The sequence below is a fragment of the Narcine bancroftii genome, chromosome 7 (assembly GCF_036971445.1).
Source record: "Narcine bancroftii isolate sNarBan1 chromosome 7, sNarBan1.hap1, whole genome shotgun sequence".
NCBI lineage: Eukaryota > Metazoa > Chordata > Chondrichthyes > Torpediniformes > Narcinidae > Narcine > Narcine bancroftii.
In genome coordinates this window covers 208364111-208390951 of record NC_091475.1, presented here as the reverse complement: position 1 = coordinate 208390951, position 26841 = coordinate 208364111, and the positions used below count along the sequence as shown (strand labels likewise).

The window sequence follows — 26841 nt, the reverse complement described above, 5'->3', positions numbered from 1 at the left end:
AATTTTGGAAATATTTTTCAAACATTATCAGTGATTCTTAAGGTCAAATTAGAACCTTGGCCTTTAATTGCTCTATTCAGACTATTTCAAGAAGATGAATTCTTATGGATTGCAACTCAAAGTTGAATTTTATCTTTTACTTCTTTGTTAGATGGAGATGCAATTCTGATTAAATGGAAAGACATTACTTCACCTTCACACACAAGGGCTAAATGATATTATCTAAGTTTAGAAAAAATTAGATGTACTTTAAAATTAACTTTCAAAAGACCTGGGCCCATTTATATGGACTAGTACTAAACTCAAAAGAGTTAAAGTGCTTGGGTGCTATGTTGTCGAGTTCCAGGTTGATGTCACTTGATTTCCATGTATCATTTCCTGACCTTGCTTTAGTGGTTAGGGTTTTGTGCTTTTTTTATATTAGTTTAGGTTTCCTTTTTTAAATTGGATACTATAACAGATAATGGCTTTGCTCAACCACGAATAATACAACTTTGATCAAAATTCTTACAGAATGAGAAGACAATTGTATACTTTTTTTTTAAAGAAAGGAATTTATAATTTATTGGAAAAGAAGTTTTAACTTTATTTTTTTCCTTTATTTCTCTTTCTTTTTGTTTCGTTATATTTTACTATTATTACCAATATGCGTTGTTCATATTTGAAATCTTTTTCCTATATTTTTAAATGTATTACACATTGTATAATTGTATCATTCAATTGTTTATATATTAAATACCAAAAGAAAAAATAGCTCAACTGCATCCTGGATTTGTACAATCCAATGGAAAAAGATTGCTTAAAAATAGCTCAACTGCATCCTGGATTTGTACCATCATGTAAATTGTCATTTCTTGGAAAATCACAGAGAAAATGTTGTTAACGCACCATGGGCACAGAATGGTGGTGAATAGACCCAATCAGATGCTGTTAAGTCATTTGCAATCCCATCTCAAAGGCTGAAGGTTATGGGTCAAAGCCCTTTTCAGATAAGTGGTTCTCAACTCTTTTCCCCACTCACATGCTGCCTTACGTAATCCCTAACCAACCACAGAACACGTATGGTATAGGATGCCATTGGAACTCTGTGGTTAGTAAGGGATTACTTAAGGTGATGGGTGAATGGGGAAAAAAGATTAAGAACCACTGGCCTAAGGGCAATTAGGAATAGGCTCTGAAATCTAAATTAATTAAAACCGTCTACTAATATTCCAGTACAACAGTTAAAATACACCTCATTAGCTGCAGAACATTTTAGAGATTCGTGAGGCAGTGATAGCTCCAAGTCAACTAATATATTCCTTCCAAGGAAATATTAATTTTGTTCATTATGAGATTCAAGTGTTGCGAGCAAGCCCAGGGTTTATTGCACATTCCCAAAAGCACCAAAGAGGGTGATGGGAAACCATATTCTCGAACTGCTGGAGCCTTTCAGCAAATGTCTCCTGTACTGCTGTTGGGTAGGGGGTGTGAGGACCAAGACATTACCAAATTAAGGTGTGGCTTGCAAGTCACAGGTCCTGGAGATGCATATGGTTTGATGAACTGGAATCTCTGGATGGTAAGGCTCCCCGTTTTTAAAAAAAATCATATTTAAATTAGATTGACAAAACAGTAGAAGATGATTCCAGCCATTGAGACCTGTGCCCCCAATTAACATATGACCCTGTAGTTCTAGGAAGGTGAAAGGAAACTGGAACAGCTGGAGAAAACCCATGTTGGTCATGGAGAGAATGTACAAACTGCTAACAAACAGCATTGTACTTATACCCAGGTCACTAGCACTGTAACAGCATTGCACTATCTGGTGTTAAGATTATATCAATGGCTAATAGAGGATATTTCATAGGCTGAACACACTGAATATTTCAGCTCAATTGGATGCTGATGAAGCAGGTTTCTTTGTCTTAGATTGCCTCGAGCTTCTTAAATGGAGCTTCACTCATCCAGGGAAATGCAAAGTATTTCATCTCAGCCACAAAATATGAAGGTGAAAATGTGTAAAGAGCACAATGGCCCAAAATGTTAGGCATTATTATTAAACACTATTATATTATTTTAACTGTCAATTTCCAGTCCTGTTTTTGCAATAACAATTTAAAAAAATGGCAGCTCTGCCGTTGGTGTGGACCAACAGAGACACAGCGCTCCCAAAGGATCCAACTGCCCAGTCTGACTGCTGTTAATTCCATACGGGCTCTGAATGGTCTGTTAAAGGAGCCAATGGTAGTTGCCTCAAGGTCTGCGCCCAAGATGGTGGCGCCTATGATCAACAGCAGCCACGAGGGGGAGCAAACTCCAGGGAACTAGATCATGGGAGGACACCCACAAACCCAACCCCCCCACCCCCCCCCATAGGAGAGGTAGAAGCAGAGGAGACAACCCATGGGACAGTGACCATGGCAGTGGACCACTGAGTGGATCAGCACCAGAAGGACCCACATAGGCGGACTGCTGGAGACTGGCTGAAGGGGCACCAGGTTATGGAACCAGGATGTCAGAGAGTGCCAAGGGCGCTGAAGGTCTCCCATCGTATTGGAAGTTCAGATCTGGAGCGCGGGTTGCCGATGGTCCGGATTGGGCTCTGCATGGCTGTGGAGGCAGCGAGACGCTTTGGGGGAGAGTCTCTGTGATGGTATGGATTGTAGGTATTAATTGGCCAGTGAAGGCTCGGGATGGCCTGTCCTCCCTGACAACACCCTCATCTGGACTCCTCCCCAGGACCCGGGCATAAAGGTCGGGCCATCTCTAGCTTCCCGAGCTTGGTTACAGGCCCAGTCAAGTCTTCTGTACAATAAAGCCTATCATTCCCCTCAGTCTCTGACCTTGTGATTATTGGGGCAACTGGTCGTGCCCCAACACTCTCTTTCGCTTCTCTTTCTCTAAAAGGCGCTTCAGGCAATTTCTTACAATCACGGGCAATGTGACACTTGCTTGGAAATAAAAGGCATGACCAGGAAATCGAATTTAACAGTGCGTCACAACTCAGTCCAGATGATGGAGTCTGGAGGGAGCAGAGACTCAACGGGTCAGGGAGCAGCCAGAAGAGATATGGTGCGGACTCCGGCCCACCACTCTCCCGCCCCCCGACTCCCCCGTCCACCCACACACCCGCCCCACCCCCCACTCCCCCGCCCCGCCCCCCACTCCCCCGCCCCGCCCCCCACTCCCCCGCCCCGCCCCCTCCCCGCCCCCCATCCCCCGCCCCGCCCCCCACTCCCCCGCCCCCTCCCACTCTCCCGCCCCGCGCCCCACTCCCCCGCCCCGCCCCTCCTCGCACGCCCTCCTCCCACTCCCCCGCCCCCCACGCCCCGCCCCCCCCCCCACCCCGCCGAGTGCCTCCCGCTGCCAGAACTCTCGGGAGAGAGACCTCGTGGCCCTGGCTGAGCGCCAGTGCGCCTGCGCCGATCACTCCCGGCGCGCCCCCGCCCCCGCGAGACCTGCAGCCGGAAGGTGGGAAGGACAAGGCCGCAAAGCCTTGGCTTCCAGGGAGTGACGTCAAAAGCCGTTGAGGACAAGAGCGGTTCCTCACCTTTCGGGATCTCGGGGGAACCGGAAGAAAGGGAGGTCCGGGTAATTGGTGCTGCCCCGGCTACAGTTGGGGGCCGCGCAGAAATTCGGCATGTTCCTGACCAAGGGTCCCCCTCCCTCCCCCCCCTCTCCTCCCCCCCCTCTCCTCCCAGAACGGAGGGGGCGGGAGTCGCAGGCAGCGACGACGTCTTCCCCCTGTCACCGCGTCGCCCGCTGCGGAGGCGGCGGCGGGTCCTCCCGCGGCCCACAATGCACCGCGCCACCCTCCCGCAGAACGAGAGGGGAGGGGGGTGGAGGAGGAGGAGAGAAGATGCAACAGCGCCTCCAGGACCTCAAGTGGCAAGTTCAAGGGGCACGAGGGTCCCCTCCTTGGGGCTCCTGCACCTGCTGCAACCTGCAGCCTCTCTCTCTCAGTCTTTCTGAACCATATTCTGACTCAACACAGAGACTATGTGAATATGTGGGGACACGGTCCCCTCCTTGGGGCTCCTGCACCTGCTGCAACCTGCACCCTCCCTCTCTCAGTCTTTAACCATATTCTGACTCAACACAGAGACGATGTGAATATTTGGGGACAGGGACCCTCCTTGGGGCTCCTGCACCTGCTGCAACCTGCAGCCTCTCTCTCTCAGTCTTTCTGAACCATATTCTGACTCAACACAGAGACTATGTGAATATTTGGGGACACGGTCCCCTCCTTGGGGCTCCTGCACCTGCTGCAACGTGCAGCCTCTCTCTCTCAGTCTTTCTGAACCATATTCTGACTCAACACAGAGACTATGTGAATATGTGGGGACACGGTCCCCTCCTTGGGGCTCCTGCACCTGCTGCAACCTGCACCCTCCCTCTCTCAGTCTTTAACCATATTCTGACTCAACACAGAGACGATGTGAATATTTGGGGACAGGGACCCTCCTTGGGGCTCCTGCACCTGCTGCAACCTGCAGCCTCTCTCTCTCAGTCTTTCTGAACCATATTCTGACTCAACACAGAGACTATGTGAATATTTGGGGACACGGTCCCCTCCTTGGGGCTCCTGCACCTGCTGCAACCTGTCTCTCTCAGTCTTTCTGAACCATATTCTGACTCAACACAGAGACTATGTGAATATGTGGGGACACGGTCCCCTCCTTGGGGCTCCTGCACCTGCTGCAACCTGCACCCTCCCTCTCTCAGTCTTTAACCATATTCTGACTCAACACAGAGACGATGTGAATATTTGGGGACAGGGTCCCCTCCTTGGGGCTCCTGCACCTGCTGCAACCTGCAGCCTCTCTCTCTCACTCTATCTTAACCATATTCTGACTCAACACAGAGACTAAGAGAATATTTGGGGACAGGGTCCCCTCCTTGGGGCTCCTGCACCTGCTGCAACCTGTCTCTCTCAGTCTTTCTGAACCATATTCTGACTCAACACAGAGACTATGTGAATATTTGGGGACACGGTCCCCTCCTTGGGGCTCCTGCACCTGCTGCAACGTGCAGCCTCTCTCTCTCAGTCTTTCTGAACCATATTCTGACTCAACACAGAGACTATGTGAATATGTGGGGACACGGTCCCCTCCTTGGGGCTGCTGCAACCTGCACCCTCCCTCTCTCAGTCTTTAACCATATTCTGACTCAACACAGAGACGATGTGAATATTTGGGGACAGGGACCCTCCTTGGGGCTCCTGCACCTGCTGCAACCTGCAGCCTCTCTCTCTCAGTCTTTCTGAACCATATTCTGACTCAACACAGAGACTATGTGAATATTTGGGGACACGGTCCCCTCCTTGGGTATCCTGCACCTGCTGCAACTTGCATCCTCCCTCTCTCAGTCTTTAACCATATTCTGACTCAACACAGAGACTATGTGAATATTTGGGGACACGGTCACCTCCTTGGGGCTCCTGCACCTGCTGCAACCTGCAGCCTCTCTCTCTCAGTCTTTCTGAACCATATTCTGACTCAACACAGAGACTATGTGAATATTTGGGGACACGGTCCCCTCCTTGGGGCTCCTGCACCTGCTGCAATCTGCAGCCTCTCTCTCTCAGTCTTTCTGAACCATATTCTGACTCAACACAGAGACTATGTGAATATTTGGGGACACGGTCCCCTCCTTGGGGCTCCTGCACCTGGTGCAATCTGCAGCCTCTCTCTCTCAGTCTTTCTGAACCATATTCTGACTCAACACAGAGACTATGTGAATATGTGGGGACACGGTCCCCTCCTTGAGGCTCCTGCACCTGCTGCAACCTGCACCCTCCCTCTCTCAGTCTTTAACCATATTCTGACTCAACACAGAGACTATGTGAATATTTGGGGACACGGTCCCCTCCTTGGGGCTCCTGCACCTGCTGCAACCTGCACCCTCCCTCTCTCAGTCTTTAACCATATTCTAACTCAACACAGAGACTATGTGAATATGTGGGGACACGGTCCCCTCCTTGAGGCTCCTGCACCTGCTGCAACCTGCAGCCTCTCTCTCTCAGTCTTTCTGAACCATATTCAGACTCAACACAGAGACTATGTGAATATTTGGGGACACGGTCCCCTCCTTAGGGCTCCTGCACCTGCTGCAACCTGCAGCCTCTCTCTCTCAGTCTTTCTGAACCATATTCTGACTCAACACAGAGACTATGTGAATATTTGGGGACACGGTCCCCTCCTTGGGGTTCCTGCACCTGCTGCAACCTGCAGCCTCTCTCTCTCAGTCTTTCTGAACCATATTCTGACTCAACACAGAGACTATGTGAATATTTGGGGACACGGTCCCCTCCTTGGCGCTCCTGCACCTGCTGCAATCTGCACCCTCTCTCTCTCAGTCTTTCTGAACCATATTCTGACTCAACACAGAGACTAAGTGAATATTTGGGGACACGGTCCCCTCCTTGGGGCTCCTGCACCTGCTGCAACCTGCAGCCTCTCTCTCTCAGTCTTTCTGAACCATATTCTGACTCAACACAGAGACAATGTGAATATTTGGGGACACGGTCCCCTCCTTGGGGCTCCTGCACCTGCTGCAACCTGCAGCCTCTCTCTCTCACTCTATCTTAACCATATTCTGACTCAACACAGAGACTAAGTGAATATTTGGGGACACGGTCCCCTCCTTGGGGCTCCTGCACCTGCTGCAACCTGCAGCCTCTCTCTCTCAGTCTTTCTGAACCATATTCTGACTCAACACAGAGACTATGTGAATATGTGGGGACACGGTCCCCTCCTTGGGGCTCCTGCACCTGCTGCAACCTGCACCCTCCCTCTCTCAGTCTTTAACCATATTCTGACTCAACACAGAGACGATGTGAATATTTGGGGACAGGGACCCTCCTTGGGGCTCCTGCACCTGCTGCAACCTGCAGCCTCTCTCTCTCAGTCTTTCTGAACCATATTCTGACTCAACACAGAGACTATGTGAATATTTGGGGACACGGTCCCCTCCTTGGGGCTCCTGCACCTGCTGCAACCTGTCTCTCTCAGTCTTTCTGAACCATATTCTGACTCAACACAGAGACTATGTGAATATGTGGGGACACGGTCCCCTCCTTGGGGCTCCTGCACCTGCTGCAACCTGCACCCTCCCTCTCTCAGTCTTTAACCATATTCTGACTCAACACAGAGACGATGTGAATATTTGGGGACAGGGTCCCCTCCTTGGGGCTCCTGCACCTGCTGCAACCTGCAGCCTCTCTCTCTCACTCTATCTTAACCATATTCTGACTCAACACAGAGACTAAGAGAATATTTGGGGACAGGGTCCCCTCCTTGGGGCTCCTGCACCTGCTGCAACCTGTCTCTCTCAGTCTTTCTGAACCATATTCTGACTCAACACAGAGACTATGTGAATATTTGGGGACACGGTCCCCTCCTTGGGGCTCCTGCACCTGCTGCAACGTGCAGCCTCTCTCTCTCAGTCTTTCTGAACCATATTCTGACTCAACACAGAGACTATGTGAATATGTGGGGACACGGTCCCCTCCTTGGGGCTGCTGCAACCTGCACCCTCCCTCTCTCAGTCTTTAACCATATTCTGACTCAACACAGAGACGATGTGAATATTTGGGGACAGGGACCCTCCTTGGGGCTCCTGCACCTGCTGCAACCTGCAGCCTCTCTCTCTCAGTCTTTCTGAACCATATTCTGACTCAACACAGAGACTATGTGAATATTTGGGGACACGGTCCCCTCCTTGGGTATCCTGCACCTGCTGCAACTTGCATCCTCCCTCTCTCAGTCTTTAACCATATTCTGACTCAACACAGAGACTATGTGAATATTTGGGGACACGGTCACCTCCTTGGGGCTCCTGCACCTGCTGCAACCTGCAGCCTCTCTCTCTCAGTCTTTCTGAACCATATTCTGACTCAACACAGAGACTATGTGAATATTTGGGGACACGGTCCCCTCCTTGGGGCTCCTGCACCTGCTGCAATCTGCAGCCTCTCTCTCTCAGTCTTTCTGAACCATATTCTGACTCAACACAGAGACTATGTGAATATTTGGGGACACGGTCCCCTCCTTGGGGCTCCTGCACCTGGTGCAATCTGCAGCCTCTCTCTCTCAGTCTTTCTGAACCATATTCTGACTCAACACAGAGACTATGTGAATATGTGGGGACACGGTCCCCTCCTTGAGGCTCCTGCACCTGCTGCAACCTGCACCCTCCCTCTCTCAGTCTTTAACCATATTCTGACTCAACACAGAGACTATGTGAATATTTGGGGACACGGTCCCCTCCTTGGGGCTCCTGCACCTGCTGCAACCTGCACCCTCCCTCTCTCAGTCTTTAACCATATTCTAACTCAACACAGAGACTATGTGAATATGTGGGGACACGGTCCCCTCCTTGAGGCTCCTGCACCTGCTGCAACCTGCAGCCTCTCTCTCTCAGTCTTTCTGAACCATATTCAGACTCAACACAGAGACTATGTGAATATTTGGGGACACGGTCCCCTCCTTAGGGCTCCTGCACCTGCTGCAACCTGCAGCCTCTCTCTCTCAGTCTTTCTGAACCATATTCTGACTCAACACAGAGACTATGTGAATATTTGGGGACACGGTCCCCTCCTTGGGGTTCCTGCACCTGCTGCAACCTGCAGCCTCTCTCTCTCAGTCTTTCTGAACCATATTCTGACTCAACACAGAGACTATGTGAATATTTGGGGACACGGTCCCCTCCTTGGCGCTCCTGCACCTGCTGCAATCTGCACCCTCTCTCTCTCAGTCTTTCTGAACCATATTCTGACTCAACACAGAGACTAAGTGAATATTTGGGGACACGGTCCCCTCCTTGGGGCTCCTGCACCTGCTGCAACCTGCAGCCTCTCTCTCTCAGTCTTTCTGAACCATATTCTGACTCAACACAGAGACAATGTGAATATTTGGGGACACGGTCCCCTCCTTGGGGCTCCTGCACCTGCTGCAACCTGCAGCCTCTCTCTCTCAGTCTTTCTGAACCATATTCTGACTCAACACAGAGACTATGTGAATATTTGGGGACACGGTCCCCTCCTTGGGGCTCCTGCACCTGCTGCAACCTGCAGCCTCTCTCTCTCAGTCTTTCTGAACCATATTCTGACTCAACACAGAGACTATGTGAATATTTGGGGACACGGTCCCCTCCTTGGGGCTCCTGCACCTGCTGTAACCTGCAGCCCCTCTCTCTCAGTCTTTCTGAACCATATTCTGACTCAACACAGAGACTATGTGAATATTTGGGGACACGGTCCCCTCCTTGGGGCTCCTGCACCTGCTGCAACCTGCAGCCTCTCTCTCTCAGTCTTTCTGAACCATATTCTGACTCAGCACAGAGACTATGTGAATATGTGGGGACACGGTCTCCTCCTTGGGGCTCCTGCACCTGCTGCAACCTGCAGCCTCTCTCTCTCTCAGTCTTTCTGAACCATATTCTGACTCAACACAGAGACTATGTGAATATTTGGGGACACGGTCCCCTCCTTGGGGCTCCTGCACCTGCTGCAACCTGCACCCTCCCTCTCTCAGTCTTTAACCATATTCTGACTCAACACAGAGACTATGTGAATATGTGGGGACACGGTCCCCTCCTTGGGGCTCCTGCACCTGCTGCAACCTGCAGCCTCTCTCTCTCACTCTATCTTAACCATATTCTGACTCAACACAGAGACTAAGTGAATATTTGGGGACAGGGTCCCCTCCTTGGGGCTCCTGCACCTGCTGCAACCTGTCTCTCTCAGTCTTTCTGAACCATATTCTGACTCAACACAGAGACTATGTGAATATTTGGGGACACGGTCCCCTCCTTGGGGCTCCTGCACCTGCTGCAACCTGCTGCCTCTCTCTCTCAGTCTTTCTGAACCATATTCTGACTCAACACAGAGACTATGTGAATATTTGGGGACACGGTCCCCTCCTTGAGGCTCCTGCACCTGCTGCAACCTGCAGCCTCTCTCTCTCAGTCTTTCTGAACCATATTCAGACTCAACACAGAGACTATGTGAATATTTGGGGACACGGTCCCCTCCTTGGGGCTCCTGCACCTGCTGCAACCTGTCTCTCTCAGTCTTTCTGAACCATATTCTGACTCAACACAGAGACTATGTGAATATGTGGGGACACGGTCCCCTCCTTGGGGCTCCTGCACCTGCTGCAACCTGCAGCCTCTCTCTCTCACTCTATCTTAACCATATTCTGACTCAACACAGAGACTAAGTGAATATTTGGGGACAGGGTCCCCTCCTTGGGGCTCCTGCACCTGCTGCAACCTGTCTCTCTCAGTCTTTCTGAACCATATTCTGACTCAACACAGAGACTATGTGAATATTTGGGGACACGGTCCCCTCCTTGGGGCTCCTGCACCTGCTGCAACCTGTCTCTCTCAGTCTTTCTGAACCATATTCTGACTCAACACAGAGACTATGTGAATATGTGGGGACACGGTCCCCTCCTTGGGGCTCCTGCACCTGCTGCAACCTGCACCCTCCCTCTCTCAGTCTTTAACCATATTCTGACTCAACACAGAGATGATGTGAATATTTGGGGACAGGGTCCCCTCCTTGGGGCTCCTGCACCTGCTGCAACCTGCAGCCTCTCTCTCTCAGTCTTTCTGAACCATATTCTGACTCAACACAGAGACTATGTGAATATTTGGGGACACGGTCCCCTCCTTGGGGCTCCTGCACCTGCTGCAACCTGCTGCCTCTCTCTCTCAGTCTTTCCGAACCATATTCAGACTCAACACAGAGACTATGTGAATATTTGGGGACACGGTCCCCTCCTTGGGGCTCCTGCACCTGCTGCAACCTGTCTCTCTCAGTCTTTCTGAACCATATTCTGACTCAACACAGAGACTATGTGAATATGTGGGGACACGGTCCCCTCCTTGGGGCTCCTGCACCTGCTGCAACCTGCAGCCTCTCTCTCTCACTCTATCTTAACCATATTCTGACTCAACACAGAGACTAAGTGAATATTTGGGGACAGGGTCCCCTCCTTGGGGCTCCTGCACCTGCTGCAACCTGTCTCTCTCAGTCTTTCTGAACCATATTCTGACTCAACACAGAGACTATGTGAATATTTGGGGACACGGTCCCCTCCTTGGGGCTCCTGCACCTGCTGCAACCTGCAGCCTCTCTCTCTCAGTCTTTCTGAACCATATTCTGACTCAACACAGAGACTATGTGAATATGTGGGGACACGGTCCCCTCCTTGGGGCTCTTGCACCTGCTGCAACCTGCACCCTCCCTCTCTCAGTCTTTAACCATATTCTGACTCAACACAGAGACGATGTGAATATTTGGGGACAGGGACCCTCCTTGGGGCTCCTGCACCTGCTGCAACCTGCAGCCTCTCTCTCTCAGTCTTTCTGAACCATATTCTGACTCAACACAGAGACTATGTGAATATTTGGGGACACGGTCCCCTCCTTGGGGATCCTGCACCTGCTGCAACTTGCATCCTCCCTCTCTCAGTCTTTAACCATATTCTGACTCAACACAGAGACTATGTGAATATTTGGGGACACGGTCACCTCCTTGGGGCTCCTGCACCTGCTGCAACCTGCAGCCTCTCTCTCTCAGTCTTTCTGAACCATATTCTGACTCAACACAGAGACTATGTGAATATTTGGGGACACGGTCCCCTCCTTGGGGCTCCTGCACCTGCTGCAACCTGCAGCCTCTCTCTCTCAGTCTTTCTGAACCATATTCTGACTCAACACAGAGACTATGTGAATATTTGGGGACACGGTCCCCTCCTAGGGGCTCCTGCACCTGGTGCAATCTGCAGCCTTTCTCTCTCAGTCTTTCTGAACCATATTCTGACTCAACACAGAGACTATGTGAATATGTGGGGACACGGTCCCCTCCTTGAGGCTCCTGCACCTGCTGCAACCTGCACCCTCCCTCTCTCAGTCTTTAACCATATTCTGACTCAACACAGAGACTATGTGAATATTTGGGGACACGGTCCCCTCCTTGGGGCTCCTGCACCTGCTGCAACCTGCACCCTCCCTCTCTCAGTCTTTAACCATATTCTAACTCAACACAGAGACTATGTGAATATGTGGGGACACGGTCCCCTCCTTGAGGCTCCTGCAGCCTCTCTCTCTCAGTCTTTCTGAACCATATTCAGACTCAACACAGAGACTATGTGAATATTTGGGGACACGGTCCCCTCCTTGGGGCTCCTGCACCTGCTGCAACCTGCAGCCTCTCTCTCTCAGTCTTTCTGAACCATATTCTGACTCAACACAGAGACTATGTGAATATTTGGGGACACGGTCCCCTCCTGGGGGTTCCTGCACCTGCTGCAACCTGCAGCCTCTCTCTCTCAGTCTTTCTGAACCATATTCTGACTCAACACAGAGACTATGTGAATATTTGGGGACACGGTCCCCTCCTTGGCGCTCCTGCACCTGCTGCAATCTGCACCCTCTCTCTCTCAGTCTTTCTGAACCATATTCTGACTCAACACAGAGACTAAGTGAATATTTGGGGACACGGTCCCCTCCTTGGGGCTCCCTCCCTCTCTCAGTCTTTAACCACATTCTGACTCAACACAGAGACTAAGGCAATATTTGGGGACAGGGTCCCGTCCTTGGGGCTCCTGCACCTGCTGCAACCTGCAGCCTCTCTCTCTCAGTCTTTCTGAACCATATTCTGACTCAACACAGAGACTATGTGAATATTTGGGGACACGGTCCCCTCCTTGGGGCTCCTGCACCTGCTGCAACTTGCATCCTCCCTCTCTCAGTCTTTAACCATATTCTGACTCAACACAGAGACTATGTGAATATTTGGGGACACGGTCCCCTCCTTGGGGCTCCTGCACCTGCTGCAACCTGCAGCCTCTCTCTCTCAGTCTTTCTGAACCATATTCTGACTCAACACAGAGACTATGTGAATATTTGGGGACACGGTCCCCTCCTTGGGGCTCCTGCACCTGCTGTAACCTGCAGCCCCTCTCTCTCAGTCTTTCTGAACCATATTCTGACTCAACACAGAGACTATGTGAATATTTGGGGACACGGTCCCCTCCTTGGGGCTCCTGCACCTGCTGCAACCTGCAGCCTCTCTCTCTCAGTCTTTCTGAACCATATTCTGACTCAACACAGAGACTATGTGAATATGTGGGGACACGGTCTCCTCCTTGGGGCTCCTGCACCTGCTGCAACCTGCAGCCTCTCTCTCTCTCAGTCTTTCTGAACCATATTCTGACTCAACACAGAGACTATGTGAATATTTGGGGACACGGTCCCCTCCTTGGGGCTCCTGCACCTGCTGCAACCTGCAGCCTCTCTCTCTCAGTCTTTCTGAACCATATTCTGACTCAACACAGAGACAATGTGAATATTTGGGGACACGGTCCCCTCCTTGGGGCTCCTGCTCCTGCTGCAACCTGCAGCCTCTCTCTCTCAGTCTTTCTGAACCATATTCTGACTCAACACAGAGACTATGTGAATATTTGGGGACACGGTCCCCTCCTTGGGGCTCCTGCACCTGCTGCAACCTGCAGCCTCTCTCTCTCAGTCTTTCTGAACCATATTCTGACTCAACACAGAGACTATGTGAATATTTGGGGACACGGTCCCCTCCTTGGGGCTCCCTCCCTCTCTCAGTCTTTAACCATATTCTGACTCAACACAGAGACTATGTGAATATTTGGGGACACGGTCCCCTCCTTGGGGCTCCTGCACCTGCTGCAACCTGCAGCCTCTCTCTCTCAGTCTTTCTGAACCATATTCTGACTCAACACAGAGACTATGTGAATATTTGGGGACACGGTCCCCTCCTTGGGGCTCCTGCACCTGCTGCAACCTGCACCCTCCCTCTCTCAGTCTTTAACCATATTCTGACTCAACACAGAGACTATGTGAATATTTGGGGACACGGTCCCCTCCTTGGGGCTCCTGCACCTGCTGCAACTTGCACCCTCCCTCTCTCAGTCTTTAACCATATTCTGACTCAACACAGAGACTAAGTGAATATTTGGGGACAGGGTCCCCTCCTTGGGGCTCCTGCACCTGCTGCAACCTGTCTCTCTCAGTCTTTCTGAACCATATTCTGACTCAACACAGAGACTATGTGAATATTTGGGGACACGGTCCCCTCCTTGGGGCTCCTGCACCTGCTGCAACCTGTCTCTCTCAGTCTTTCTGAACCATATTCTGACTCAACACAGAGACTATGTGAATATGTGGGGACACGGTCCCCTCCTTGGGGCTCCTGCACCTGCTGCAACCTGCACCCTCCCTCTCTCAGTCTTTAACCATATTCTGACTCAACACAGAGACGATGTGAATATTTGGGGACAGGGTCCCCTCCTTGGGGCTCCTGCACCTGCTGCAACCTGCAGCCTCTCTCTCTCAGTCTTTCTGAACCATATTCTGACTCAACACAGAGACTATGTGAATATTTGGGGACACGGTCCCCTCCTTGGGGCTCCTGCACCTGCTGCAACCTGCTGCCTCTCTCTCTCAGTCTTTCTGAACCATATTCTGACTCAACACAGAGACTATGTGAATATTTGGGGACACGGTCCCCTCCTTGAGGCTCCTGCACCTGCTGCAACCTGCAGCCTCTCTCTCTCAGTCTTTCTGAACCATATTCAGGTTCAACACAGAGACTATGTGAATATTTGGGGACACGGTCCCCTCCTTGGGGCTCCTGCACCTGCTGCAACCTGTCTCTCTCAGTCTTTCTGAACCATATTCTGACTCAACACAGAGACTATGTGAATATGTGGGGACACGGTCCCCTCCTTGGTGCTCCTGCACCTGCTGCAACCTGCAGCCTCTCTCTCTCACTCTATCTTAACCATATTCTGACTCAACACAGAGACTAAGTGAATATTTGGGGACAGGGTCCCCTCCTTGGGGCTCCTGCACCTGCTGCAACCTGTCTCTCTCAGTCTTTCTGAACCATATTCTGACTCAACACAGAGACTATGTGAATATTTGGGGACACGGTCCCCTCCTTGGGGCTCCTGCACCTGCTGCAACCTGCAGCCTCTCTCTCTCAGTCTTTCTGAACTATATTCTGACTCAACACAGAGACTATGTGAATATGTGGGGACACGGTCCCCTCCTTGGGGCTCCTGCACCTGCTGCAACCTGCACCCTCCCTCTCTCAGTCTTTAACCATATTCTGACTCAACACAGAGACGATGTGAATATTTGGGGACAGGGACCCTCCTTGGGGCTCCTGCACCTGCTGCAACCTGCAGCCTCTCTCTCTCAGTCTTTCTGAACCATATTCTGACTCAACACAGAGACTATGTGAATATTTGGGGACACGGTCCCCTCCTTGGGGATCCTGCACCTGCTGCAACTTGCATCCTCCCTCTCTCAGTCTTTAACCATATTCTGACTCAACACAGAGACTATGTGAATATTTGGGGACACGGTCACCTCCTTGGGGCTCCTGCACCTGCTGCAACCTGCAGCCTCTCTCTGTCAGTCTTTCTGAACCATATTCTGACTCAACACAGAGACTATGTGAATATTTGGGGACACGGTCCCCTCCTTGGGGCTCCTGCACCTGCTGCAACCTGCAGCCTCTCTCTCTCAGTCTTTCTGAACCATATTCTGACTCAACACAGAGACTATGTGAATATTTGGGGACATGGTCCCCTCCTTGGGGCTCCTGCACCTGGTGCAATCTGCAGCCTCTCTCTCTCAGTCTTTCTGAACCATATTCTGACTCAACACAGAGACTATGTGAATATGTGGGGACACGGTCCCCTCCTTGAGGCTCCTGCACCTGCTGCAACCTGCACCCTCCCTCTCTCAGTCTTTAACCATATTCTGACTCAACACAGAGACTATGTGAATATTTGGGGACACGGTCCCCTCCTTGGGGCTCCTGCACCTGCTGCAACCTGCACCCTCCCTCTCTCAGTCTTTAACCATATTCTAACTCAACACAGAGACTATGTGAATATGTGGGGACACGGTCCCCTCCTTGAGGCTCCTGCACCTGCTGCAACCTGCAGCCTCTCTCTCTCAGTCTTTCTGAACCATATTCAGACTCAACACAGAGACTATGTGAATATTTGGGGACACGGTCCCCTCCTTGGGGCTCCTGCACCTGCTGCAACCTGCAGCCTCTCTCTCTCAGTCTTTCTGAACCATATTCTGACTCAACACAGAGACTATGTGAATATTTGGGGACACGGTCCACTCCTTGGGGTTCCTGCACCTGCTGCAACCTGCAGCCTCTCTCTCTCAGTCTTTCTGAACCATATTCTGACTCAACACAGAGACTATGTGAATATTTGGGGACACGGTCCCCTCCTTGGCGCTCCTGCACCTGCTGCAATCTGCACCCTCTCTCTCTCAGTCTTTCTGAACCATATTCTGACTCAACACAGAGACTAAGTGAATATTTGGGGACACGGTCCCCTCCTTGGGGCTCCTGCACCTGCTGCAACCTGCAGCCTCTCTCTCTCAGTCTTTCTGAACCATATTCTGACTCAACACAGAGACAATGTGAATATTTGGGGACACGGTCCCCTCCTTGGGGCTCCTGCACCTGCTGCAACCTGCAGCCTCTCTCTCTCAGTCTTTCTGAACCATATTCTGACTCAACACAGAGACTATGTGAATATTTGGGGACACGGTCCCCTCCTTGGGGCTCCTGCACCTGCTGCAACCTGCAGCCTCTCTCTCTCAGTCTTTCTGAACCATATTCTGACTCAACACAGAGACTATGTGAATATTTGGGGACACGGTCCCCTCCTTGGGGCTCCTGCACCTGCTGCAACCTGCAGCCTCTCTCTCTCACTCTATCTTAACCACATTCTGACTCAACACAGAGACTAAGGCAATATTTGGGGACAGGGTCCCGTCCTTTGGGCTCCTGCACCTGCTGCAACCTGCAGCCTCTCTCTCTCAGTCTTTCTGAACCATATTCTGACTCAACACAGAGACTATGTGAATATTTGGGGACACGGTCCCCTCCTTGGGGCTCCTGCACCTGCTGCAACTTGCATCCTCCCTCTCTCAGTCTTTAACCATATTCTGACTCAACACAGAGACTATGTGAATATTTGGGGACACGGTCCCCTCCTTGGGGCTCCTGCACCTGCTGCAACCTGCAGCCTCTCTCTCTCAGTCTTTCTGAACCATATTCTGACTCAACACAGAGACTATGTGAATATTTGGGGACACGGTCCCCTCCTTGGGGCTCCTGCACCTGCTGTAACCTGCAGCCCCTCTCTCTCAGTCTTTCTGAACCATATTCTGACTCAACACAGAGACTATGTGAATATTTGGGGACACGGTCCCCTCCTTGGGGCTCCTGCACCTGCTGCAACCTGCAGCCTCTCTCTCTCAGTCTTTCTGAACCATATTCTGACTCAACACAGAGACTATGTGAATATGTGGGGACACGGTCTCCTCCTTGGGGCTCCTGCACCTGCTGCAACCTGCAGCCTCTCTCTCTCTCAGTCTTTCTGAACCATATTCTGACTCAACACAGAGACGATGTGAATATTTGGGGACAGGGTCCCCTCCTTGGGGCTCCTGCACCTGCTGCAACCTGCAGCCTCTCTCTCTCAGTCTTTCTGAACCATATTCTGACTCAACACAGAGACTATGTGAATATTTGGGGACACGGTCCCCTCCTTGGGGCTCCTGCACCTGCTGCAACCTGCTGCCTCTCTCTCTCAGTCTTTCTGAACCATATTCTGACTCAACACAGAGACTATGTGAATATTTGGGGACACGGTCCCCTCCTTGAGGCTCCTGCACCTGCTGCAACCTGCAGCCTCTCTCTCTCAGTCTTTATGAACCATATTCAGACTCAACACAGAGACTATGTGAATATTTGGGGACACGGTCCCCTCCTTGGGGCTCCTGCACCTGCTGCAACCTGTCTCTCTCAGTCTTTCTGAACCATATTCTGACTCAACACAGAGACTATGTGAATATGTGGGGACACGGTCCCCTCCTTGGGGCTCCTGCACCTGCTGCAACCTGCACCCTCCCTCTCTCAGTCTTTAACCATATTCTGACTCAACACAGAGACGATGTGAATATTTGGGGACAGGGTCCCCTCCTTGGGGCTCCTGCACCTGCTGCAACCTGCAGCCTCTCTCTCTCAGTCTTTCTGAACCATATTCTGACTCAACACAGAGACTATGTGAATATTTGGGGACACGGTCCCCTCCTTGGGGCTCCTGCACCTGCTGCAACCTGCTGCCTCTCTCTCTCAGTCTTTCTGAACCATATTCTGACTCAACACAGAGACTATGTGAATATTTGGGGACACGGTCCCCTCCTTGAGGCTCCTGCACCTGCTGCAACCTGCAGCCTCTCTCTCTCAGTCTTTCTGAACCATATTCAGACTCAACACAGAGACTATGTGAATATTTGGGGACACGGTCCCCTCCTTGGGGCTCCTGCACCTGCTGCAACCTGTCTCTCTCAGTCTTTCTGAACCATATTCTGACTCAACACAGAGACTATGTGAATATGTGGGGACACGGTCCCCTCCTTGGGGCTCCTGCACCTGCTGCAACCTGCAGCCTCTCTCTCTCACTCTATCTTAACCATATTCTGACTCAACACAGAGACTAAGTGAATATTTGGGGACAGGGTCCCCTCCTTGGGGCTCCTGCACCTGCTGCAACCTGTCTCTCTCAGTCTTTCTGAACCATATTCTGACTCAACACAGAGACTATGTGAATATTTGGGGACACGGTCCCCTCCTTGGGGCTCCTGCACCTGCTGCAACCTGCAGCCTCTCTCTCTCAGTCTTTCTGAACCATATTCTGACTCAACACAGAGACTATGTGAATATTTGGGGACACGGTCCCCTCCTTGGGGCTCCTGCACCTGCTGCAACCTGCAGCCTCTCTCTCTCAGTCTTTCTGAACCATATTCTGACTCAACACAGAGACTATGTGAATATTTGGGGACACGGTCCCCTCCTTGGGGCTCCCTCCCTCTCTCAGTCTTTAACCATATTCTGACTCAACACAGAGACTATGTGAATATTTGGGGACACGGTCCCCTCCTTGGGGCTCCTGCACCTGCTGCAACCTGCAGCCTCTCTCTCTCAGTCTTTCTGAACCATATTCTGACTCAACACAGAGACTATGTGAATATTTGGGGACACGGTCCCCTCCTTGGGGCTCCTGCACCTGCTGCAACCTGCACCCTCCCTCTCTCAGTCTTTAACCATATTCTGACTCAACACAGAGACGATGTGAATATTTGGGGACACGGTCCCCTCCTTGGGGCTCCTGCACCTGCTGCAACCTGCAGCCTCTCTCTCTCAGTCTTTCTGAACCATATTCTGACTCAACACAGAGACTATGTGAATATTTGGGGACACGGTCCCCTCCTTGGGGCTCCTGCACCTGCTGCAACCTGCAGCCCCTCTCTCTCAGTCTTTCTGAACCATATTCTGACTCAACACAGAGACTATGTGAATATTTGGGGACACGGTCCCCACCTTGGGGCTCCTGCACCTGCTGCAACCTGCAGCCCCTCTCTCTCAGTCTTTCTGAACCATATTCTGACTCAACACAGAGACTATGTGAATATTTGGGGACACGGTCCCCTCCTTGGGGCTCCTGCACCTGCTGCAACCTGCACCCTCCCTCTCTCAGTCTTTAACCATATTCTGACTCAACACAGAGACTATGTGAATATTTGGGGACACGGTCCCCTCCTTGGGGCTCCTGCACCTGCTGCAACCTGCAGCCTCTCTCTCTCAGTCTTTCTGAACCATATTCTGACTCAACACAGAGACTATGTGAATATTTGGGGACACGGTCCCCTCCTTGGTGCTCCTGCACCTGCTGCAACCTGCAGCCCCTCTGTCTCAGTCTTTCTGAACTATATTCTGACTCAACACAGAGACTATGTGAATATTTGGGGACACGGTCCCCTCCTTGGGGCTCCTGCACCTGCTGCAACCTGCAGCCCCTCTCTCTCAGTCTTTCTGAACCATATTCTGACTCAACACAGAGACTATGTGAATATTTGGGGACACGGTCCCCTCCTTGGGGCTCCTGCACCTGCTGCAACCTGCAGCCCCTCTCTCTCAGTCTTTCTGAACCATATTCTGACTCAACACAGAGACTATGTGAATATTTGGGGACACGGTCCCCTCCTTGGGGCTCCTGCACCTGCTGCAACCTGCACCCTCCCTCTCTCAGTCTTTAACCATATTCTGACTCAACACAGAGACTATGTGAATATTTGAGGACACGGTCCCCTCCTTGGGGCTCCTGCACCTGCTGCAACCTGCAGCCTCTCTCTCTCAGTCTTTCTGAACCATATTCTGACTCAACACAGAGACTATGTGAATATTTGGGGACACGGTCCCCTCCTTGGTGCTCCTGCACCTGCTGCAACCTGCAGCCTCTCTCTCTCAGTCTTTCAGAACCATATTCTGACTCAACACAGAGACTATGTGAATATTTGGGGACACGGTCCCCTCCTTGGGGCTCCTGCACCTGCTGCAACCTGCAGCCTCTCTCTCTCAGTCTTTCTGAACCATATTCTGACTCAACACAGAGACTATGTGAATATTTGGGGACACGGTCCCCTCCTTGGGGCTCCTGCACCTGCTGCAACTTGCAGCCTCTCTCTCTCAGTCTTTCTGAACCATATTCTGACTCAACACAGAGACTGTGAATATTTGGGGACACGGTCCCCTCCTTGGGGCTCCTGCACCTGCTGCAACCTGCAGCCTCTCTCTCTCAGTCTTTCTGAACCATATTCTGACTCAACACAGAGACTATGTGAATATTTGGGGACACGGTCCCCTCCTTGGGGCTCCTGCACCTGCTGCAACCTGCAGCCTCTCTCTCTCACTCTATCTTAACCATATTCTGACTCAACACCGAGACTATGTGAATATTTGGGGACACGGTCCCCTCCTTGGGGCTCCTGCACCTGCTGCAACCTGCAGCCTCTCTCTCTCTGTCTTACTTAACCATATTCTGACTGAACACAGAGACTATGTGAATATTTAGGGACACGGTCCCCTCCTTGGGGCTCCTGCACCTGCTGCAACCTGCAGCCTCTCTCTCTCAGTCTTTAACCATATTCTGACTCAACACAGAGACTATGTGAATATTTGGGGACACGGTCCCCTCCTTGGGGCTCCTGCACCTGCTGCAACCTGCAGCCTCTCTCTCTCAGTCTTTCTGAACCATATTCAGACTCAACACAGAGACTATCTGAATATTTGGGGACACGGTCCCCTCCTTGGGGCTCCTGCACCTGCTGCAACTTGCAGCCTCTCTCTCTCAGTCTTTCTGAACCATATTCTGACTCAACACAGAGACTGTGAATATTTGGGGACACGGTCCCCTCCTTGGGGCTCCTGCACCTGCTGCAACCTGCAGCCTCTCTCTCTCAGTCTTTCTGAACCATATTCTGACTCAACACAGAGACTATGTGAATATTTGGGGACACGGTCCCCTCCTTGGGGCTCCTGCACCTGCTGCAACCTGCAGCCTCTCTCTCTCACTCTATCTTAACCATATTCTGATTCAACACAGAGACTATGTGAATATTTGGGGACACGGTCCCCTCCTTGGGGCTCCTGCACCTGCTGCAACCTGCAGCCTCTCTCTCTCAGTCTTTAACCATATTCAGACTCAACACAGAGACTATGTGAATATTTGGGGACACGGTCCCCTCCTTGGGGCTCCTGCACCTGCTGCAACCTGCAGCCTCTCTCTCTCAGTCTTTCTGAACCATATTCAGACTCAACACAGAGACTACCTGAATATTTGGGGACACGGTCCCCTCCTTGGGGCTCCTGCACCTGCTGCAACTTGCAGCCTCTCTCTCTCAGTCTTTCTGAACCATATTCTGACTCAACACAGAGACTGTGAATATTTGGGGACACGGTCCCCTCCTTGGGGCTCCTGCACCTGCTGCAACCTGCAGCCTCTCTCTCTCAGTCTTTCTGAACCATATTCTGACTCAACACAGAGACTATGTGAATATTTGGGGACACGGTCCCCTCCTTGGGGCTCCTGCACCTGCTGCAACCTGCAGCCTCTCTTTCTCTGTCTTACTTAACCATATTCTGACTGAACACAGAGACTATGTGAATATTTGGGGACACGGTCCCCTCCTTGGGGCTCCTGCACCTGCTGCAACCTGCAGCCTCTCTCTCTCAGTCTTTAACCATATTCAGACTCAACACAGAGACTATCTGAATATTTGGGGACACGGTCCCCTCCTTGGGGCTCCTGCACCTGCTGCAACCTGCAGCCTCTCTCTCTCAGTCTTTCTGAACCATATTCTGACTCAACACAGACACTATATGAATATTTGGGGACACGGTCTCCTCCTTGGGGCTCCTGCACCTGCTGCAACCTGCAGCCTCTCTCTCTCTGTCTTTCTGAACCATATTCAGACTCAACACAGACACTATGTGAATATTTGGGGACACGGTCCCCTCCTTGGGGATCCTGCACCTGCTGCAACCTGCAGCCTCTCGCTCTCAGTCTTTCTGAACCATATTCTGACTCAACACAGAGACTATGTGAATATTTGGGGACACGGTCCCCTCCTTGGGGCTCCTGCACCTGCTGCAACCTGCAGCCTCTCTCTCTCAGTCTTTCTGAACCATATTCTGACTCAACACAGAGACTATGTGAATATTTGGGGACACGGTCCCCTCCTTGGGGCTCCTGCACATGATGCAACCTGCAGCCTGTCTCTCAGTCTTTGTTAACCATATTCTGACTAAACACAGAGACTATGCCAATATTTGGGGGCATGGTCCCTTCCTAGCGAGACACTGTGCCGCCATATGCTCACGCAGTATGGCCCCCCCTTGCGAGGTTCTGTGCCCCCTCCTTGCGAGTTGCTTGGTTCCCATACACGAGCATGGCATGGTCCCCTCCTTGCAAGATGCTGTGGCTCCATACACTAGCATCGCATGGTCCCTTCCTAGCGAGACGCTGTGCCCCCAAACGCTCATGCAGCATTACTCCCCTTGTGAAATTCTGTGCCACCATATGCTCATGCAGCATGGCCCCCCTTCCAAGGTGCTGTGCCCCCTCCTTGTGAGATGCTTGGCTCTCATACACTAGCGCGGAATGGGCCCCTCCTTGCAAGATGCTGTACCCCCAAACGCTCATGCAGCACGGCCCCCCTTCTGAGGCACTGTGCCCCCATACACTAGTGCGGCATAGCCCACTCCTTGCGAGCTGCTTGGCTCCCATTCACTTGTGTGGAATGGTCCCCTCCTTGTGAGATGCTGTGCCCCCAAACGCTCATGCAGCATGGCCCCCCTTCTGAGGCGCTGTGTCACATAAGCTCACGGCCATCTCTCGCCGTCAGACCCACTCCTGCCTGCATCACGAGTGTTCACCTTGACGCATGCTAGTGACTCTCCATTCAACAAAAGCAAGCGCTTTTGGCTTCTACATCAGAGGGACAGAGGAGGTTGACGTCTGTACGGTAGGTGGGCTGCCACCAGCAAACCCCCGCTGACTAAGTATAAGACTGTTGCACTGTGCCTCACCCAGTTACCCTAATGCCCTCCTCTAACATTCATTCTGGTGCTAACCCTGGATAAACAATACTCGAGGTGGAGTTAATATGAAAAAAATATCACTATATGACATCATATGATATAACATATTGTGTTACACAATTGAGGAATATGTTCTAATCTCAAACTAAAATCTTCAAAAAAAAAAAGAAAAAATTTATTATACATAACCCCACTTAATCTTAGAAAACAAAACCAAAAAAAAAGGATGGAAGTCGATCCTGAAATTTATTAATAAAAATTAATCGTCTGGACTTCACCAATCAAAGAGAAAGAAATAAAAATAAATATAATCCAGAAGGGAAAATAATTATACTAAATCATGTGGAAATAATTTATAGAAATCTCTTAAAGTTTAACAGAAGTATCAAATGTACGACTCCTAACTTTCTCTAAACCTAATGACATATTTTGAGAGAACCATTGAGTCAAAGTAAGTGGATTAGAATGTTTCCATTTAAAAATAGCTCTGGCAAAAAAAACCTTTCTGTCGTGATGGAGTGCTAGTGATCCTCCTGACCACTAGAGGGAGTCAAAGACGAGTTGGTGGCAGCTCTGGTTGCATTCAAGATGGATGCCTCCACTCAGCCTTGAATCTATAGCTAATAAAGTATAGTCGTTTTAAAAGAACTGGTTTTTTAAAAAATTGCAATTAAAGAAACATGGTACCAGGAGTGTGCAGAGTGTGTATCAGTCATTATCAGCAGAGATATGGAGAATGTAAAGGCTCCTGATTGGACTGGAAATTTCGCCCATGAGTAGAGTTTGTTCAATCACTGATTCGTGCAGGGGGCGTGGCGTGATGGCGTAGGGGAGAGAGGTGAGTGGTCATCTCTCCCAGCAGATTTGAATGAAACCCTTTTTAAATGCCCTCTAAATATATAAAGTTTTTAAGGTTTGTTTTTACAAGTAATTATATATAAGAATGAAAAATTGAAAGCCAAAACGATGAAAAAAAAAGATTTTAAAACAATCTGTAAGTTTAGAAGAAGTTCGGCCTACCTTGGAGTTGGAACCAGGTTCCTTGTGTTTTCCCTCTCCTCTTGTCCAGTGCCGATAGTTGGCGATTCCCGACGGTGATGCCGGTGCCTGGGTTGTAGAGCCCTGGTCGAGATGGAGCTGAAGAATCTGTGTGCATGCACACTATTCCGAGTATCTTCCACCCAAACGGGGGGGGGGGGGGGGGGGTTAGGGGGCTGGTGCTCATCGATCCAGTGAGTCGGGATCGGCAGAGGACAGGCCCCAAATCCGAGGGGGGGGGAGTTACAGTAGTTGAAGAAGTTAAATGAGTTGGTGAAGTGAGGGAGGAGAGGCATCAAGAAACCAACTCTGAAGAGGATCTGGTCAGTGAAGAAGAAGAAATGTATGATGGTCAGGGTAGGCACTTCTTTAAAGATAAGGATTACTTTGAAGAACAGATTCAAGCAAAGTCACAGCAGATTTCCACAACTGTTAATAGTAAATTAGCAAATGTAATGGAAGATAATTCAACTGTTAAAACTGATGTAGCAAATTATGCAAAAGTGGTGGATAAAGTTCAAGAAAAAGTTAAAAAGATGTTAAGTTGGAAGATTGTGTTTGTGATATTGAACAATATCAACAAAAATTTGACATGTATGCTGATTCTTTTATGGGATGGAGGATTGAGAAGGATGATTTATTGAAGAAAATTGATTCATTGGAGAATCAGACCAGTAGAAACAATGTGAAGATCGTGGGGTTACCTGAAGATTTTGAAGGGTCGGAACTGGTTAAATTTTAGAAGCCTAAATGTTTCCGAATGGTTTGGAATTGGACAGAGCACATATAGCTTTGAGAAAAAAATCGATGCCTGGACCACCACCCCAATCTGTTTTTATCAGGTGTCTGAGATAGAGAGTTAATTTTAAAATTGGCAGTTCAGAATGCAAGGCAACATGGAGGTCCTCTGATGGTTCAAAACAGAAGAGTTTTTTAAATATGCGGATCTTAGTCAAATTATTAAAAGACGTAAGGAATTTAATTCAGCGAAAGCTATTCTTTGACAGAAAGATATAAATTTGCTTTCAGATTTCCTGCTGTTTTAAGTTTTTTTATGGGGAATATGAATCTCATCTTTTGATGACGAGGGAGATGCTTTGGGTTTTGCAAACTCCTTGACGGATCTTAAGAAAAGTCGGTCTTTGTCTTCTCAAATGCTGAAATCGAATGGAGCTGTTAAAAAGAATGGTAATGGTAAAGGGATTCAGAAGGGAAAAAAGAAGAAAGGGAAGAAAGATTGGTTAGAAGAGATGCAGCAGAAAGACTCAAATGATGCTGAAGAAATTTTGATGGATGATGATCAAGTGAATAACTGAATGGAAGAAGCTTTTCATACATGAAGCTGTGGACTTGTATAATGTGATTAATCTGTCTGGGAGAGATGCAAGATCTCATTGCAGCTCAGCCGACACCGTCACTCACTTAGTGGCCTACGCCGCTACCAATATTTCAGGGGGAGTAGTACTTGGTACTTAAAAGGGGAGGGGGAAGGGGAGGTATCTTTTTTTTCTATTTGAGAAGTGTTGCTTTATTTTGTGGAGATGGAGATCCGACTGCATGGATTATGGTGATTACATTGTAATTGGCTAATTTAATGAGAATGGGCTCAATAATTTGATTAAACGCAAGAAGGTATTAACTTATATTAAGAAATTTAAAGTTGATATTGCATTTTGGTAAGAAACTCATTTGACGGAAATTGAACATCAAAGGTTGAAAAGAGACTGGGTAGGACAGATTATGTATTCTTCTTTTTATTCTAAAACTAGAGGAGTGACTATTTTAATTCATTAAAATTTACATTTTACTTTGGATTCAGTGTATGAGTCAATTGGAAGGGTTTTGATAGTTAATTGTAAATTTTTTTCAGAATCTTGGACTTTGGTGAATATTTATGCACCAAATATGGATGATGAGATGTTTTTTCAGGATGTTTTGCTTAATTTATCATATTCTAATGATCAAATTATGATAGGGGGCGACTTTAATTGTTGCTTGAATCCTTTGGCTGATAAATCAGGTAAAGTGACACTTAGGAATAAGATGGTCAAGAAATTGTTGTTTTTGATGAAGTAATTTAATTTAGTTGATTTATGGAGGAAGTTTAATCCAAAAGAGAGAGATTATTTTGTATTATTCAGATCAATAGGATACTTAATCTAGAATTGATTTTTTTTTTTGCTGTCGACTCAATGATTGACTAATGTAGTTTCGATTGAATATAAATCTAGGATTTTGTCGGATCATTCATTGGTTTTATTAATATATGTGGGAATGGATAAGATGGTTTC

At 49.6% G+C, this 26841-nt stretch overlaps 1 protein-coding gene across 3 annotated transcripts in view; it reads right to left on the bottom strand.

Moving 5' to 3' along the window:
- LOC138739645 (52 kDa repressor of the inhibitor of the protein kinase-like) overlaps nucleotides 1-24861 on the bottom strand; it is a 67447-nt gene extending 42586 nt beyond the window's left edge. Inside the window, exon 1 of one of the 3 annotated variants that reach the window (XM_069892119.1) lies at nucleotides 24533-24861. In XM_069892119.1, coding sequence (XP_069748220.1) covers nucleotides 24533-24846 — 314 coding nt within the window. In that variant the 5' untranslated portion in view covers nucleotides 24847-24861. Of the gene's footprint in view, nucleotides 1-2825; nucleotides 3073-3532; nucleotides 3782-24532 lie in introns of those variants that run through there. The other 2 variants (XM_069892120.1, XM_069892121.1) reach the window with 2 other exon arrangements.
- Between the last annotated feature and the right edge of the window lie 1980 nt (nucleotides 24862-26841).